The sequence below is a fragment of the Sceloporus occidentalis genome, unplaced genomic scaffold (assembly GCF_023333645.1).
Source record: "Sceloporus occidentalis isolate IW3139 unplaced genomic scaffold, rSceOcc1.0.p SCAF_3, whole genome shotgun sequence".
Taxonomy (NCBI): Eukaryota; Metazoa; Chordata; class Lepidosauria; order Squamata; family Phrynosomatidae; genus Sceloporus; species Sceloporus occidentalis.
The window spans coordinates 112,847,493-112,866,767 of NW_028316983.1; the positions used below are offsets into that span (position 1 = coordinate 112,847,493).

Genomic DNA, 19,275 nt, shown 5'->3' on the forward strand with positions numbered 1-19,275 from the left:
CCAGTCCTGGGATTTATAGTGACTTTCAGAAGTTAACAGGAATACTGCTGAAAGTACACATTGCACAAATTTTAAAAAAAATATTAATCAATAAAGTAGAACAATTAAAAGCAGGCACATTTTAAAAAGTAGAACAAATGTAGATAATACAGAATATTATTAAAGGCCTTTTCTCCATGAACAATTAGTCTTCAATGGTTAGCTGAAACAGCGAAGCTGTCACCTGTCTATGAAAGGATAGCAAGGAAGGTGCCAACTGAGCCTCTTTAGGAAGGGAGATTCAGGGGGGCCTGGAAGTAGTCACCCAGAAGGTTCCTTATGAGAGTAGTGGGACAAAGAGAAGGGTCTACTTAGAAGATCTCAAAATATGTTCAGGCTCAGAGGTGGAAATACGGTCTGAGAGCCTGAAAGTAAGCCAGATAAAGCTTTATAGGTCATAACCAACACTTTGAATTTTTAATCCTTGGCCTTGGGCAAGTCAGCCGCAGAGAGAGACAAAAAGCAAAGCTCCTCTGAACACATCTTTCCAAGAAAACCACATGATCAGTTTGCTTTAGGGTTGCCATAAGTCCAAAATGACTTGAAGACATGCAATAACAACAAAGATTTGTTGATGTGAATTACAGCCCTATAAAAGCGAGGCAACATGTTTTCCACTGGTGCATTATGGGGCATGTATAGCTGCCACTAACCCATAGTAACATATAGCAGTAACAAACATTCTGGTACCATTCAGTTGACATTTTTTGAGAGGTCAAAGTCTGGGAACTGTAGAGGGGATTGGTAATCAGCATGTTTTACTGTGGAGATGTGGGTCAGAGATGTAGGGCAGCACCCATGTACAGTGGGCCTTTGAGATCTACTGGGATTTGGTTCCAGGTTCCCCTGTGGATACCAAAATCTGTGGATATTCAAGTTCCATTAGATACAACAGTGAATTCAAATGTTGTCTCTTATATAAAATGGCAAAATTAAGGTTACGTTTTTGGAATTTTGGAATTTATATATTTTTAAAATATTTTCTAGCCGTGGATGGTTGAATCCATGGATAAAAGATCCATGGATATGGAGGGTCATCTACATTCTGTATAATATATAGTTGGACTATACACTATACAGAGATACACTGTGCCACATGTAGTCTGAAATGAGATTGAAGGAACACAACAAAGCAGCTGTCCTCCTTGAAATAGCGTACATCAAACAGAACTTCTGCCAACATAAAACACTAAAGCGTTCTTGGTTTTCAAAAATTATAAAACACCAGAAGAGAATGCCAAAACTTCTCTTCTGCTTAGGATCTAACAGCTGCAGATATCTTGGAAGGATTTGAGGATAAGAACTGCACAGAAAACCGCCTTACATTGTGTTGGGTCATTGGTTCCTCAAACTCAAAATGGACTGTCCTCCAGTCTTATCTGGAGATGCCAACTGAACGTAGATAGATATTTATTTATTTATTTATTTATTTATTTATTTATGGAAACCATGTGCTTTGCAAGGTATATGGGAGTCCTATTCTAACAGCAGTTCAAAGCCTGCATTCCCTTAGGACTTGTAGAAGGAAGTAGTAAAAGAAATCTAATTAATTTAAAACTGTCTGACTATGATGAGTAGTCATATGAGGCTGAAGAGACATATCTGTTTTGGCTGTAGCCAGTTTTCTCCTGTTTACACTTGTTCCAGCTAAAAATACACTTAATAGTGTTATTCGGCTTCCGTGAAATATTTTTATATGCATCTTTTTATATGAACCAGTCTAACAGAGCAGTAAGCCAGATCAAACAAGTGCGCTTTTAACTGGACCAGCCCAAGTCATTTTGCTAAGGTAAAGTACAAGGTACTGTTTTCCTCACCTACATTCCTTGTACAGAAGCCCACCCAGACCAGACCAGGTCTTTCTTCAGTTCTGGAAGCAGGACTGTGTCTCTCACTATACCTAAGGGCAGCAGGCTAAAACTAAGGGGGAGAGGGGGCATGTGGCAAACACTGCTCTGTCCTCCCATACAATTCCTTCCACACCATCATTTGCAGCCTGAAGCAACTATCCTTATTCACATAATGTAGGGCTGGGTTTGCCTTTGAAAATCTCAGTTTTAAATGCCTGTTTTTCTTCACCTTCAGACCCCCACACCTCATAAGAACCTGAAAATACTCATAACTTTCTTAAGCTATTTTTAAACCTCATTTTAAAACTAAGCATATTTAGCTGGAAGCAATTTCCATTTATTTTTAATGATACTTAAGTCTAACTATGCACGTACAGCCTTGACTTGATTTGACTTGAATAATACCACGTTTGCCTGCTAAACAGTGGCATCCAATACTGGAAGAAGAAGAGTTTATACTATCTTGCCCTGGGACATTATTTTCTGCAGGATTATACACTCCAGCAACAGACAAAACTACCTTGTTGGTTTCCTTTGCTTGACCCGGCACCGCAATACATCTCCAAATGTTAGTTGTCAGAATAAAGGTGCAAAACAGGGAGCTCACTGTTCTCTTCCATCAACGTAACCTGTGATTCAAAGGGGTCCTGTATTCCCAAATGCAGGATCATTTTTTAATATATTGTTTTTATAGCTTTTCATGGTCTTAACAAGCCCAGGGCCAATAGAGGAAGTCTGTTTTGAGGGTCTGCTTACCATACCATCCTCATACACCATCTGGTAGGACATATGGCTTCAACAGTGTCATTTCCCCTCAACTCTCTTCCCACCCACCACATGTTTTTAAAGCATTTGTGCCAGATGAAGAAAAGATTTTCAAAAGTTAGTACCAAGATGCTTCTGCTTAGTTTTTGATTTTTTGGCTAGGTATCAAGGCTTTAGAGAGCTATAGTGGTTTAAGCATCAAACAAAAATTCTGGAGACCAGGGTGCAAATCCCTGCTCGGCCATGCAAAGCTACTTGTTGACCTTGGGCAAGTCACACTCTCTCAGCCTCAGAGGTAGGCAATGGAAAGCCTCCTCTAAACAAATCTTGCCCAGAAAACCCCATGGTAGGATTGCTGTAAGCTGGAAACAAGTTGAAAGCACAGGACAACATCAGATCAAGGCATTACTACTGTATAGATTTGGAGCGTTATACATACGATTCTGCAATGCATGCCTCAGGCTGTTTGTGATCATTTTTTCAAAGCACTTATATCTCAGAGTAGATCTATTGCTAATCCTACCACACCAAGTTCCACACCAGCCATGGTGGGGGAGAGGTACTTCTTCATGTGTTTGGCCTTTTCACCTACAAATAAGGAGAAGATCTAATCTAATTTTTTAACTAAAGGTTTGTTTAACAGTGGAGTTCTCACTTATATGAAAAGACCTACCTCTGTGACTCTTGATATGTTTACTTCAGGCCATTTTCAGTACCAGATATGTGTGGAACTGAGCTTTGGTGGGAAAATTCATGAAGTTATCAGAATGTAGAGAGTCAAGAGTTCTCTTCACTCCAAGTTACTTTTGACCACCACCACCCCAAAAAAAATCCCTTCTCCCACAGTCACTGATTGACAAAGTAGATACAAATGTAATTTGTAAAATACAGAAGTACTGTTGTGTCTAGCTTTGCCAACATTGGCCCCATGGAGTTATTATTACAAACGACTTAATCTTTATAACAGGTTTTGTGCCTCCTGGTAGCACAATTCCCTTTTGCTTTAAAAATGTAAGAAGGGGACATATTTGCTCTCAGTTTATTGTATTAGTTCCTGGTTTAAAAGAAGAAAACAAAAGAAGCATCTCTTTAAGCATATGGGAAGGATTTAAGCCTAAAATGAACAAGAAGAACAAGAATGTCAAAGCTTTGGTCTGGATGTTGTTACATCTTTCCATATATTCATTACCAAAAAAAAAAACTTCCCCATTCTCCCAACTATCATTTCCATACCCTTCAACTGTCCTGATGTGGCAGGGACAGTCCCAATTTCTCCTCTGTCATCCCACTTTTTCAATGGCTTTTAAAATGTCCCATTTTTTCCTCTTCTCCTGCCCTTTTGCCTCAGTAGACTTCAGTTGCTGCAGTTTCCTGGTTTTCCTCAATGAAGTGTTGAAGGGCATGTATTTCTCTGAAAATTATAGGAAGGATAAATCCAGCAAGCTGTTGACGTTGCCAGAGCAGTTCTCGGTGTTGGCAGGATCTTCTATTTCTTCCCAAGAAAAAAACTAATGATAGAGAAGAGGGGATTCTGCATTTGAAGTGAACTGCACTTTAGCCAATTATGAAGCAAAAAAAGATACATCCAGCAGTTATGGATCCCTGACTTCAATATATTTAGGGCATTCTATGTTACACAGAACCATCTTTGTAGTAACTTCTTAAATGCCTTGTGAGAGGTCTTTTGTATTACAATTACTGCATAGCTCTCCATTGACTATGCTGGGAATTACAGGCTGCGAACATCTGGAGATCTATAATTGTCCGCCACACTCTAAGTGTTGTAGGAAATGAGCATGTACTGCTGTAACCTCTAGTATAGATATCACCATGCCCAAACCCAGTCGTGACTTTGCTGTGTCCATAGGTGGCTATAAGGTGGGATATATGGATATAAAATACACGAAGAAGTTATGGAAATGTGAAGACCAAGAAATATCATGGTGGAGTGGTGGGCGACTGTATCATTAATCATAATTTAATCAGTCTGCAGTGCAGAGTCATTCTTGTCATGCCTTTTAAGAACTGAATATGTTGTTCTGTCTCCCTGCCCCGTTTGTGACATCTCAACAAAAGTGTTATTCATTATGATTTCATAAGCATATCTAACAAAATGTAGCAGCAGAAAATCATGTACTAATTTTCTTTAGCAACTTGCAGTTCATCTTTTCAGTATATTCATTATTTGCTTTCTTGACTATGCCAGCATCTGCAAATCCAGTCACGACAATGGAAGAACATACAGAGCTTAGTTTGGAAGAAGAATTTGAAGCACCAGAGGCTACACATACAGGTAAGGAAGCAAAGGCAAGGCAAAGCAAGATTCTGTGATTCCAGAAGGTATGAGTACAAAGTATATATACATATGTCTCACCATCTGAAAAGTGAGGCTTTTTTGCAGGTATCCCCTGATCCACTGGAAAGATTTTATGAAGATACAGAGGACTGTATGGAAAAGGAGTGGAAATAAACATTCAGTGGTACAAGTTGTTTTCCATTTACACAACCACTGGATACAATCCCATCAGCACTGGAAGTGTCAGTGTATTTAGTTGATACTGTGATGTTTGAATGCTGTCCCAGAAGACCCCCCACCCTTACCAAATCTTACCAAATTTTAACTTTAACTACATGAAACTATGTCCATGTAAATGCATTTAGGCAGTGCGCATGATGTTGCAATTTAAATGTATAATTTTAATTTTGCTAGTTGTTTAGGTCACAACTCTTGCATCAGTTGACACCAACCCTAGTGAAGCCACTGCTTGAGATGCCAATGAAAAGTCCTTTGGAAATATCTGAGGATTTAATCTAAAGCTTCTGAGTTTTGGGCTGGTTCTTTGAACCCTTTGCATATTGAATCAAAATAGAGCTGGGAGCAGAGTCAAAGGGGCTAAATTTTTCTTCTCCCAGCTTACAGCGTTTGCTATTAGCTTCCCTCTTGCCCTTCTTATATTATATACCCTGAACTTCCAAGCATAGTCAGGCTCTGTTCCCTATCCAGCTAGCCCCTTTCCACACAAGGGGTGCTTCCACACTGGACATTTGCTGTGTAATAGCCACAGTTTGTTTATTCCATTTTTGTGGAGCCATTGATTATCACATAATCCTATGTTCTCCATGTGTAACTTTTTCAGGCTGCAGAAACCCATTGTTGTTGTGAATGGAACAATCATGCAATCAACAGCATTGTTACTTTTGTGCCCCTTTTCAGGGCAACGTTCTTCATATGCACACAGATGCATTGGGTGGGTGTATCTATCACACCCACTGTTACATTTTCCATAAGGCCATTTTAGACATATATTTCAGCATTTCGTATTTTAATACCCGTTTTGTCACCTTAAAAAACTGAAGTATTCATAAAGTTGTGCTTTAATGAAAAAGCATTTCATTTCACCACAGTTTGCTTTGGTAATCTGCAACTTGAATGTTCCTTTAATAAGGAACAAAAGTATGCTTTGTGTTTAACCACAGTGAATGATTTATATTTTATAATAAACATTTTTTTAAAAAAGCAATGGGGTAGTTTTTTTTCCATGATAGTAATATTTTGCAATTTGTTTTGATCTATTAGGTTGTATATTAGCTAATCATCTGCTCATTTTCATATATTTTGAAGTGCTTTTACAGAGATTTCCCTTGTTTAAAAGGTTCCCCCCCCCCCAGTTACTGGGAGCCCCCAATTTATGCAGTGGCATTTTGGTTTTCTTAACTAGTCTCCTCCCCTTCAAATTCTGCCCTAAGAACCAATGAAACCTGGCAGTCCATTTTAAAAAATGAAGTTATATTGGAAAATAACTCAAACAATATGAAGTAACACCAGTTTCTTCTCCTAGGACCTAAAGGGGTGATCAACGACTGGAGGAAGTTTAAATTAGAGAGTAAAGATAGAGATGCCCTTCCTCTAAGCAAGAAAGAGATCCTCATCAGGCAAATGTCTTCACCCTATCGGGCTCACAGTAAAGATGATAAAGACACCAGAGAGCGATTCAGTCGCAAGGTAAGAAGAAAGAACAACAAACTATAACTGAAGAGATTCAACAGAGTGAGTGGATTCAGTAGCTTAGAAAATGGTCCTACACATATAAGGAACACATGTTGGGATAAGAGTCAGGTCTTCTCCATTGCCAATGTGCCCCGTGGTCATGTTCCCATTGCCCATACAACCAGCATGCATGTGAAAACATCTACACATGTATGAATGTGAAGACATAAAGGTCCTTCACACCCAGGGAAATCCTAGCCAAATAGGAGCATCCCTGCCACCACATCATTGCATGAGCTGTCTGTATGCATGTAGTTTTTCATGACCACAGTTATGAATGCATAACCTAGAGTTATGCATACAGAGCTGATTCATTTTTATGGTCCTTATGCATTCACAATCATGGCCATAATGTAGGGAATATGCAGAGATCATTACTACCTTACCAGACCTCAGCTACCGCAAGTGGTGGAGCTCTGTTCTCCTAACAATAAGCATACAGTAGACTGATGTTTCCATGCACCTCACACTGGTGATCTCCAGAAACAGGGGAAACTGGAGCAGGGATACTGCTTCTGATAGTCTCACTGGAGATTGCTGGCAGGACGGAAATGTAACATCAACCTGCTTCGTCCTGACTGACAAGAGAACAGATAGCAATAGCAGTAGCAATAGTAAGTACATTTCTGTACTTATCAGTGCACTTAAGTATTCCCTAAGCAGTTTATAATGTATAAGCTAACTGCCCCCAACAAGCTGGGTCCTCACTTTAGCGACCTACAGAAGGATGCAAGGCTGAGTGGACCCTGGAGGCCTGCCTGGGATTGAACTCACAACCTTGTGGCTGTGAATGGCTGCAGTACCGGCATTTAACCACTGCACCACCAGGGCTCCCACTTGCAGTGTCACTTCCAATGACGGATGCTTGGTAAGGCAGGATTAGGAGGGCTAGCCCAGGAGATGCTACTTAACTAAATATACCAAACTAAGTAACTGACCTAGAATCTTAGCTATGGGTAACAGGGGTGTGTGGTTGTTGGGCATGTAGGTTATTGCTAACCTGTGCAGTCCATAGTTCCACATCCATTGTCATTGGAGCTGTGAATCTAGTCTAGCTAAAAGGTAAAAGAATTGCCAAGCATACTGAACCTGTTTGGATGTGTGCTTCAGCACTTTGGATAGTTCCTTTAAAGTTTTAAATCCTCAGGTGGATTAAGTGTTCTACACTGACATGAAAGCCACAAGCTCCCATTGCTCCTATCATATATGTGTTATCCCTAGAAGGAGGATGGCAAAGGTCCCTGTGTAAGATGGTTTTCCCTTCTGACATTTAACATATACTCCTGATAATCCTGAAGAAAAAAAAGGACAACATTTCAAAAGGTGAGATGGAACATCAAAAATGGCCATCCTCTACCAATGCCTGGTTAAATTAAGCTATGAAGATTTTTAGAACATGAGTGGTCACAACTGTGATATATTTAGTTCTCTGATGTACATAAACATAGTTATGGCAATTAACATGTGTACCCAAATACTCATTTGCTGCTCAGGATTTCTTTATTGATATGCTTATTTTGTATTTAGCAGTATGCTTGATTAACAGAACAAAATATGTTACAAATTGCCCCCTGAAATTGCTTTTTACAATGGGAGAGGAGTATTAAATAATACAAATACAACAGTTGCTGTTGCTGCTGTTGTTATTGTTGTTGCTGTGTCCCTTCAAGCCATTTCTAACTTATGACATCCTTAATTTTATCAAGGGTTTAATGGGGTGAGAGTGTGTGACTCACCCAAGATCATATAGATACACATTAAACAAAATATAATTAATGATACAAGAATTAAGATCAAATGATCCTCTCTTATTCCTAAGGAAATCATTTTCTTGTTTCATATGACGGTGAGTTGTTTGGGGAGTAAATAAGTACCTTTAATACACTTACTTTTCCAAATATTTGCAGATGAGTATACAGGAGTATGAGATAATTAATGATGATAAAGAAGATGAAAGCTGCCTACGGAAATACCGCAAGCGTTGTATGCTGGACATGCACGAGCGGTTGAGTTTTGGGCCCAAATACGGTTGCCTCTTTGAGCTGCAGAATGGGGAGCAATTCCTGGAAGCTGTTGAGAAGGAGCGGAAAACCATAACAATCATTGTCCATATCTATGAAGATGGTGTCAAGGGCTGTGAGGCACTCAACGACAGCTTGATGTGTCTTGCTGCAGAATACTCCACCGTGAAATTCTGCAAGATCAAAGCTTGCAACACGGGGGCCGGAGATCGTTTCTCCACTGATGTTCTCCCAACACTTCTTGTGTACAGAGCTGGGGAGCTCGTAAGCAATTTCATTAGCGTAACTGACCAATTTAATGAAGAGTTTTTTGCTGTAGATGTAGAGATGTTTCTGAATGAGTATGGGCTACTGCCTGAGAAGGAGATCCCAGCACTTGGGAACGGCAACACAGATGAAAAAGAAGTTGAGTAGCTGACAAGATATTAAATACGCCTGCACCTTTTATCCCTGCTCAGTACCTGTTGCAATTGAATCGCATATGGACCCATTTAGTGAAAGCTGCATGTATATGCTATGTATGCAAACAGGGGTGTAGCTGCTACTGGACTGGCAGGAGAATCGCCCCTGAAATCGTCCAACCAATGTGGGCCTTCTGCTACTGTCCACCTCACCCTCAGTCCCGACCCTGGTAGTCAAGATGGCAGTAGCAGCCACACTTGGGGAGCCCATTTGTGCCTCTTGCCTTTGGGCACTCAGCTATGCCCCTGTATGCAAACAGTACACACATGTAACAAAATAAATTAAATAAATGGCAGTGCATTCTTACAGAGGTCCAGAAATAAGTCTGACTGAGATAAATAGGATTCCCCCCCCCCCCCCCAGGAAAAAGCGTATAGGATTGCATACATAATCAGCAGCTTCTATATATACCTGCACATATCACACAAAAGTCAATAGGAATGTACAGATACTGTGATTAAAATTAGTGAGGGGTGTATGTATGCACATTTATGTATCTACTCAAAGGTGTATATGCACAGGGCCTGGTCTGGTGCACCAAAATCCACGAAATGAAAATTTTTGGTTTCACATTTCTTTTCATTTCTAGAAAAAGCTAAGAAAGAAAAGAAGCAGAGGCGGAAAGGAAACACTGGTGCAGAACTCAGTTATAGGGCTGCAAGGCAAGAGGCTATCAGAGTGCCACACGGATAAGCTGGTGCGTATGTAGCTGTCTTCTGCTCCATCTACACTGTGTAATTTATGCAGTTTGACACTGCTTGAACTGCTATGACTCGGTGCAATGGAATTCTGGGATCTGCAGTTTTGTGAGATAGTTAGTTTTCTCGGTCAGAAAGCTTTGGTGCCGCAACAAACTACAAATTCCAGGATTCTATAGGATGGAGCCATGACAGTTAACTGCACACTTCCACACTGAAGCATTTATATCCAAATGCATAAATGCTGCAGTGTGGAAGCAGCCTTCAGGAGTAGAGGAGAAGTACAAGGATAAGAAGCTGACCAAATCCACTGAAGGTGGAGATTGGAGTACTTAGCCCTGCAGAAGCACTGGGAAATCTTTGATGACCCTCTGTAATGATGAGGAAATTGATGAGATAGTAATCAAGAAGACTTAGAAAAGAACTGGGGAACCTGTGGCTTTCCAGATGTAAGATTATTCTTTACTATCAACAATGCTGGATCGAGCTGATGGGAACTGTAGTCAAGCAACATCTACAAGGCCAAAGGTTCTCCAGCCTTGAATTTGACAATGTAATTAAATGAAGGTTTGTACATGTGGGGAGATGAGGACGTTCAAGGCAATTAACCAAAGTAAGGGCAAAGAGAAATTGGTTCATGAGAACTGTATATTGAGGCGAACCTTATAGCCTGGTGGAGACCAATCGTGGACCAGAGTTCAGGACAATTGTTGCTTAACAATTCCTTTGGTTTACTTCCATTGTCAGAAGTATCTCTTCTTGTGATCCCAGCAATGTACAGAAAAAAACTCCACACAGATTTTCAGGCATTCATCTAATTAATTCATGGTTTTTGTATAAGATATGAAAGTGGATTTAAATCCTGAAGAGCTTAAAGAGGTACTAGTTACTTATTTAGCACATACACTGTAGGAGTAATCGAAATTAAGGTAGACATTACCCCCAACTTTCCAATCAAGATAAGAAACTGGGAAGATAAATGAACGTCCATCAAATGGTTTGTGAGTGGCAATCCATAAAGGACTTCAGAAACAGGTTTTGGACTAAGGAGACCACCTGGCATATATGACAGTTCAAGAAAAATACATTTAACTGGACTGCACCACTTCTAAGAAAAATCTCAGAAACAAGTACTATATAGATGAAAGTTTGGCCCCATACAGACAGGCCAAAATAAAGCTGCTTCGGGTCACTTTGGAAGTATCCGGTTTAAATGATGTATGCGTCCTAAGAGTCTGGAAGCCTCACCAAAGCCACACTCCAGTCCTTAGGACTTGAGCGTGGCTTTGGCATGGCTTCCAGACTCTTAGGACGCATGCATAATTTAAACAGCATACCTCCAATGTGACCTGACGTAGCTTTATTTTGGCCTGTCTGTATGGGCCCATCGAGACTGTCATGTAATGAATGAAACAGGTAGGTGAAAATGGAGGCTGAAGATGAGTCCAGTTGAAGATTAAAGTGTAATTACATTTTAAAAGAACTGAAAAGCTACAAATGAAGCAGGTGATAGGTTTTGTGTAAACCAGTAAACATTTTAGTCTCATTTTGACTATAAAGCTCTCAGAACAACATGCAGTTGAACCACTATAGCCGCTAGTACTTAGTTAAAAGCAGTTAAAAAATTGAATAATCTGAATAGAGAATACTTGCCTGATGGACCACCTGTTTGGAAATGATACATTACTGAAAACTAATCAGGTAACTGATATTTTCAAGCCATATAGAAAATATAGAACAGATTTTAAAGCTCATATTTGGCATTTAATCATTGTGAATTTAGAGAAAATAATTATTTTGCAAGAGATGAAGCATATTTCTGTATTAATTATTACGTAATGCTGCATGCTACATTAACACTGGTGTTTGCTAAACTGTTCATTACTAAACCTTTATAATTTGTGGTGATATCATTAATAAAGGATACAAAAAGGCATATTTTAAAGGCTTTTGATCTTTTCTTAAAAGAATAGCCCAAGATGACTTATTTTGTTTCTGAAGAGCAAACAACCATTAGGAAGTCAGGCTTCTGGGATATAAATGTTATTTCCAAAATTGAGCTTAATCATCTGTTTGCTGCAGGCCTTCTTCAACCAGTGTTGGAGCTGTAGGGAATTTGAACTATTAAAAGACCACTATCTGAATCACTTTTACCCTTCTCTTCATCCAAAAAAGGCTCCTGGGTGGTTTACAAGATCAATAATAGGAGAGTCCCTTCCATCAGGCTTGCAGTCTGAAAGGCATGACACAAAAAGCAAAGGAACTGGGGGGAATAAGGAAAAAAGAAACTCGGGTACTGATTCCCAGTTTCCAAGTTCTTCTGATAACCAACCAGAATGTGGAACGCTCAAGATGTGCATCCAGAAGCTGCTGGTCTGGCTCCTCTTCCATTCTTTGTCTTGTCTTATAGCCTGAGATATTGACTGCCACCAAGTGACAGTAGGAAAAGGCTGGTGGAACTGGCTTCTCAGAAGAGGAAAGGCATCTCTGCCTCCCTTCATCCTCTATGCTATTTTTACCTATTTAGTATAGATCATGGATGGTATTACCATCACCCAGCACTCTGCACTGTAGTTTAACATCTACATTACCCCAGTCTAGCTCTCACCCCAGTCAATCTCTCAGTTACTTGTGTGACCTTCTCCTAGATTTAGTTCTTCATCTGTAAAAGGATAACAAAGAAGTATCCACAAGGCTGTTGTAAGGAAGTGGAGGCCTGTATGTGTATAGCATAGGGATCAGAAGGGAAAGAAAGAAAGAAAGAAAGAAAGAAAGAAAGAAAGAAAGAAAGAAAGAAAGAGGGAGGGAGGGAGAAAAATCTTATGGACGTGCAAGGTTAGTGTTTTTAACTGCAAACTAGGTTTGGCTCCATTAAGTACTAAAGATATTGGTTTGAACGTTAAGAGACATAAAACATAAAGGTCACTTAAGTACATCCCAGCCTTCCCTAGAAAACATAACATTGTTTCATAGATTTAATTATAAGTGGTTATAAAGTAATAGCTAAGCGTAGCAGCTGTCCAAACATGCAATAGCATGATTTCTCCGGGAAATTCATTAACCTAAAATTGTTGGAAGACAGTATCCACATGGCGCCAGACCAGCCCCCACATACTGCCACTCTCAAAGGTAGAAACACATGACTAATCAAAATTAAACTAAATTTTTGATCATGCCACTCATCAGGATTTCAGCAGGTTTAGGGAAAAGTGATGTGTGATGAAAATACAATGTCATACCACATGCAAGTTCCCACTTTGTTCCAGTGGAGCACATTTGAAAAGGCCTAGATGTACAGGTGACACGTAAAAATCAAAATTCTGCAAAAAGAAGTAGAAATCTGTACTTGTATAAATTAACTAGGTGCCTTGGTCAAATTATACAGTTCTAGTGCTCTATTTCATTTTAACTGCCATGGTAACATCATGTGCAATACTCTGATTCACCATTTAGGTATGGACATTTAAAATTCTCAGATGGGGAGCTCCTTTGGAGCCTCATCAAACTACACATCCAGGAATTCCATAGGATGGCGCCATATCCACCAACTGTCCTGATTTGACAGATAGTCCTGATTTATCCTTTGTCATCCCACTTCATCATCTGGTTCTAAAACGTCCCAGTCTCTTTCTCTCTCTCATTGTTTCATCTCCCCCCCCCCCCACTTGTCCTCAACTTGGTTCAATTACTGCAAACGTAGTTCAAAGTGCAAAAGTAGTTTGCACTCAGATAACTCAGCAAGGAGAGAGGAGGCAGCAGAATCTTGCCCTTCCCGGTAGGCTAAGGCAAAAACAAATTGTCACAGCCTCTCTGGGCTGGTGTGTTCTTCCTCATCTTGCCTGAACTCTGATATTGCTTGGCTATATGCCCCGATTTTCATCCGCAAAATGTTGAACAGTATGTGTTGCCATAGCAGTTAAAGTGAATTAAGCTACTATAATTGTGTTGTGTCAACGGGTCCCAGACCTGACTTGGCTTATTTTTCCAGAATATGAGTTGCAGAAGAACTGAAGTCAGAGGTGGAGCAGAGGTAGGGCTCACAGAGTTGAGCACAATGACAATCCTATACCTGCAAGACTTTTTGTCCCTTTTGAGCTGGTGAAGGTAGGCCCAACACCTTCCCTAATTGGGACTAATCAGAGTAAGAAGAAGGGCCCTTCCTCCAGTTCATCTGCCGTGGTCAAAGCATAAGAGGGAGAGAAGATCTGCTGGATTTTTCCCCTTCCCTACTGCCATTACCTTCTCCTTTTGTGTCTTGTCTCTTTAGATTGTAAGCCTGAGAGCAGGGAAATGTCCAGTTAACAATTTGTAAGCCGCTCTGATAACCTTTTGGCTGAAGAGCGGGGTATAAGTAAATAAATATTATTATTATTATTACTCCTTCATATTACCCAGAACTGAATCTGTTTTAGAGCTTGACATCATGATCTGAGAAAATGCAGTGGGCCTACAGCATCTGCTGGGGTTTGGTTCCTTTGTGGATACCAAAATGCATGGATGCTCAAGTCCCATTATGCACAACAAGGTAGTAAAACCATGTCCCTTATGTAAAATGGCAAAATCAAGGTTTCCTTTCGTGCTTTCTTTGCAAGGGAAGGGGTATTTTTCAAGCCATGACTGCAAAACCTGTAGATAATGGTAAGTTGGAATTTCCCTTGTGAACCACCATACAATTTAGGCCAAAAGAGGGGAATCAGAGAGTAGAAATACCAGCCCAAAAGCCTCCTTGCACTATTTGGCTGCTGTGAATAACCTGCTGCTTTACAAATATGTAAAGGCCTGCAGATTTGTTTGTATTGGCTCATCCTTGGTCCTGTTTGTATTGGCTCATCCTTAGGTGCCCAGAAACCAGATCTGACAGAACACTGTAGCTGTGTCAGGACAGGCCAAATAGCATGTCCTCCTCATCCTCATGGCAATCAGTCCAGAAAACACAGGGCCCAATTCTGGTGCAAACTGTCTGGATGCTATATGGCCAGTTCAGCATTTCCCCTTAATATTTTTTTTGGGGGGGCTCACCTTTTCCTCTGGTTTGTCCAAGAAAATCCGGAGCTCTCTGGAGCAATGCCAGGGAGATTTTTTACAATATATGTACCACTATGTTGCCTGGCACTGTCCCTCATTGCTGGAGCAAGTCAATTCCTCTGAGGTCAGAACTTGCCATGTGAACAATACTGGCTGCCACATTTTTGGCCTCAGAGAAAGAAGTTGTGGCCAGTGACACATTGGGATGTGCATGCAAACAGCTGTCCACTGCTGCTCTGTAATGGGGAGGGGGGACGCCAGGGAAGCTTTGGAGCCCAAATGCTCCAAATTGCTTCCGAAGTATTCTGACCTGTGCAGACCCGGAAAGATACTGGGATGTATCTGATCTCATCCCAGTAACTTGTTTGTTAACTAGCCAATCAATTTCATTTCAAGAGTTCCTGGGAAGAGCAGTAAAATTCCCAGATCATCTGTCACTAATTTAACTCCAAAACTTCTCCTGGTCTCATTCCAGCCCTAAAGGGCTAAAAGTATTTATAACTGTCAGTAAAAGTGCACCTGGGATAGGAGCCCTGAAGACAGAAAATAGGAAAGAAATGCAAAATATGCAGTGAAGGAACCACACCTAGGCTTTCCATTTTGCTGGTGTTTTTTTTAATGAATGAATATAGCCATCATCAGGAAGATAACCAGTATTATGAAAAGGTAATCTAAAACATGTTTTTAAAAATCCAGTTTTGCACGACTGTGTTATCTTCCCCGACTCCTTCAATTATAGGCCATCCTATTTCTTCTTCTGGTTTCCTTGATTGCACCAATTTTTGCACATTCTTCTGAGAATCCCAGTAGCTTGTTTTTCAATTGGTTAATCAAACGACTCTTAAACATTTCTGGAGAACGAAGGTATGAGTATTACTAGATCACCCATCACTAATTCAGCATCAAAACCTTTGGTAGTCTCTGGGCCTGAACAGACAGGTCAAAATAAAGCTGCTTTGGGTCACTTTAGAGGTTAGCTGTTTAAATGACACATGCATCTTAAGAGGCCAGAAGCTGCACCAAAGCTGCGCTCCAGTCCTTAGGACTGGAGCGTGGTTTAGCCTGGCTTCCGTCCTCTTAGGACACATGCATCATTTAAAAAGCATACCTTCAAAGTGACCCAAAACAGCTTTACTTTGCCCTGTCTGTTTGGGCCCTATGTTTCTTTGGAATGTTTCCAAATCTATTGTTTTTCTATGCTTTTATAGCTACTTTTGGGGAGTAAAACTTCTCAAATTTCCTGATAGCATGTGTAAACCCCCCTCCCCCCAAATGTAGGTTAGTGCTAAGAACTAAAAACATGAACAAGATATTTTTGAACCAGAACACCATTAACATGCAAAATGCCCCAAATTTATTTCTTACTTATAAATTCCAGCCCCTGAACTTTAGTTCCTTATAGAATTGACTTAGCATGTTTTATTTCGTTATTCCAGTCTCACACATCCCACCCCTTGGCTGTGCCCTGAGCTGTTGCGTCTTTCTAGTTGGGACAATATTCTGAAATCCGAAAACCACTAATCCTGAAACAGAAGGCAACTTGCAAGGAAACAAGGATTCTAAAGTGTTTGTGTGAAGGGAAGGCAGTGTGTATTTTCATACCTAAAGAATGAATTAGATTTGTATTCTGAGTCACAAGAAGGGAAGTAACTTGTATCAGCAACTAAGCTGGCAGTTATACTGATAACCAAGAAGGGGAAAACCCTCATCTTCTATTGGACTGCAACACTTTGTTCTAATTACGTTCCACCCAGTTATTGAAATGCACAGCAAGCCCACACAGATGCGACAGGTGAGATCCTGCTCTTAATTCTTCCTCACCCATCATCTTCATGAGGCAGGATGGCTGCAGGGCTGGGTTCCCCCAAGACGCTCTGACAGGTGTCTTATTCACTTTTACCCACAGGGAATAAGAAGGGCTAGGTCTTCCCTGCCCTTTTTTCACAAAAGGAGAGGTGTGGTAGGGGAATCACCAAACTAATTCCACTTGTATTAAGACCAGGTGTGGCCAAGCTACCACGACTCCCGCCTAAATGCAACTTTATTAAAACAATGTAGGTGCAGCCTGCACTGGGCATTTGGCATGCAAATTATGACAAAGATGATCATTATTTGTCTAAAAAAATTGTGGCATGGAGTATGTGTATGTGCCTTCAAGTTGCTTGTCAACTTACAGCGAACCCATTTTATAGGGTTTTCTTAGGCAAACAATACTCAGAGGTGGTCTTGCCAGTGCCTCCCTCTGAAATATAGTGTAAGGCACCTGGTATTAATTGGTAGTCTGCCATCCAAGTACAAAAGCCTTAACTTAGAATTACAAATGAAGGCTGGCAGGCAGAATTTGGAGGGAATGGGATATTAAAACCCAACACACGAAGACACTCCCCAGTGCATAAGCCCTTGATGGCTTCAGCCTCAGCATTCCTAGTCTGGCCTTATGTAGTAGTTTCCTAAAATAACAAAAGTATGAGTACTTTTGAGACTTCTTGTCAACAAACAAATGTATTGCCTGGAAAACAAGCATCATCATCCCACATCTATAATTTCAAAGCCACTAAAACCGTTCTTCAGATGCTATTGGGCTGCAATGGTCATAGCTAGTGTGAGGGCTGATGGGAGTTGTAGTCCAATTGCTATATCCCTGCACCTGTGCTTTAAAACACTGACACTTGCACGTCTCAGTAAGTCATTTACAGCTGCCCTACCTTCACCTGCATTCTTAAAGCGCGCGCACACACACACACACACACACAATGCATGTTTTTTTTTTAATTGTGTGGATTTTTTTTACAAGCTACAAACATTTTTTTTAAATGCAGTCTCAATCCAGGGGTTAGTAGATCAGATTGTGTGGCATCAGCCACTAGTTTGTTTCTTCTTCTTTTACCTCTTTTCCCCACAGCTTGCTTTGGGAAGAAAATCTGTCAACTCCCCATGCTGCATTGACATCCATCTACTTTCGCATTCCTAAACATGTTTTCTTCCAAATAGCAAATGAAGGGCAATAATTTCTCAAGGTAGCTATTACATATAACCACTTAAGCAGAGAAAAGAGCCCCATGACACAAATCAATCTCAGTTAAGTGTTTAGCTGTCACATCCCATCACAAATAGGTGGGATGGTTACACACTCTACTTTGTGGAGAACAGTCCTCTATTTGAAGGAACAACCAATCCAAGGCTGTTTTAAAAATAAGGAACCTTAAGAAGGTACAAACGGGGGCTTGCACATTAGCCACCAACAGTTAGATCTTGGATTGCAGAATGAGCAAGCACACGGGGGGATGGCCATGGTGCTTCCCATTATGGAGAGATTTATTGCATCTTCTTATTTGAATTATAGCAATTCTTTTTAAATTTCCTTCTATGCCTATATAATAGGATTTATTATATATTATATATATTATTAGCATATGCACTTTTTTATCCTAGTCTGTACCCTGTTTCACTTTCTTTTTTTGGTAATGCATAACAGGGTTTTAAGACTATTCCACAGGACTGAATACCTGAGAATGTGCTGTGCTCAGTACTGTTTGGCCTATCAATTCCAATTCCAAACACAATAGTTTGTATGGTGCAGGACCTTATACTAATCACAAGTATGAGTGTCTGTGGAGTTGCTAATGGGATGACTTGGCATTCGTATTTAAGTAAAGTGGTTCTGGTCATCTCTCCAGCAGCTGTGATTGATGGGAATTGGGGGCAAAAGAGTGTTACAAAAGGAAAGTTGCCTTTTCCTATGCTAATAACACCATGGCTAGGTAAAGGACTGGTCTAACTTGTGACACATTGGAAATTCATACATACCACTGACAAAGGATAACTGGCTGGCTGGGGGGAAAAAAGTTCCCAGATTATTAAATCAATTCAGATCAAGTTGTTACCACAGACACTTATAATTTGCTTTAATATTAGTATATTTTCATGATTTTCTAGCAATGGTATGATACTCTACTAGGGATCCTAACCTTTCCTAATAGATCTGTGATTCCCAGCATTCCCTGAAAAGGGAAAATAAACAAATTTGTGTCTATAACAAACAGTGGGGGCCTTGATATTCAGGACCCCCCATGGGTATCAAAATCCCATTAAATACAATGGTCTAGTACAATGGTGTACCTTATATAAAATTGCAAAATCAAGGTTTGGTTTTTGGATATTTTAAAAACATTTTCAAGCCATGGATGGTTGAATCCAAGACTAAAGAATCCATGGATACAGAAAGCCAACTGTATAAACTCTGTAATGAGAGAAGAAGGGTCATGGTTGTGTTTTGTTTTTTTAATTTAGTATGGATAATTCAAAGCAGAGAGAAACCTAACTTCACTTCATACAGCTTCAGTATCTTTTTTAAAAACACAAGTAAG

At 40.2% G+C, this 19,275-nt stretch overlaps 1 protein-coding gene across 1 annotated transcript in view; it reads left to right on the top strand.

Annotated features, from left to right (window-relative positions):
- The window catches only part of PDC (phosducin), a 40,262-nt gene extending 27,655 nt beyond the window's left edge, over positions 1-12,607 (top strand). Inside the window, exons 2-4 of the mRNA XM_089515814.1 lie at positions 4,861-4,947; positions 6,494-6,657; positions 8,610-12,607. Coding sequence (XP_089371940.1) covers positions 4,884-4,947; positions 6,494-6,657; positions 8,610-9,137 — 756 coding nt within the window. The 5' untranslated portion in view covers positions 4,861-4,883 and the 3' untranslated portion in view covers positions 9,138-12,607. The remainder of the gene's footprint in view (positions 1-4,860; positions 4,948-6,493; positions 6,658-8,609) is intronic.
- The last annotated feature ends 6,668 nt before the right edge of the window (positions 12,608-19,275 follow it).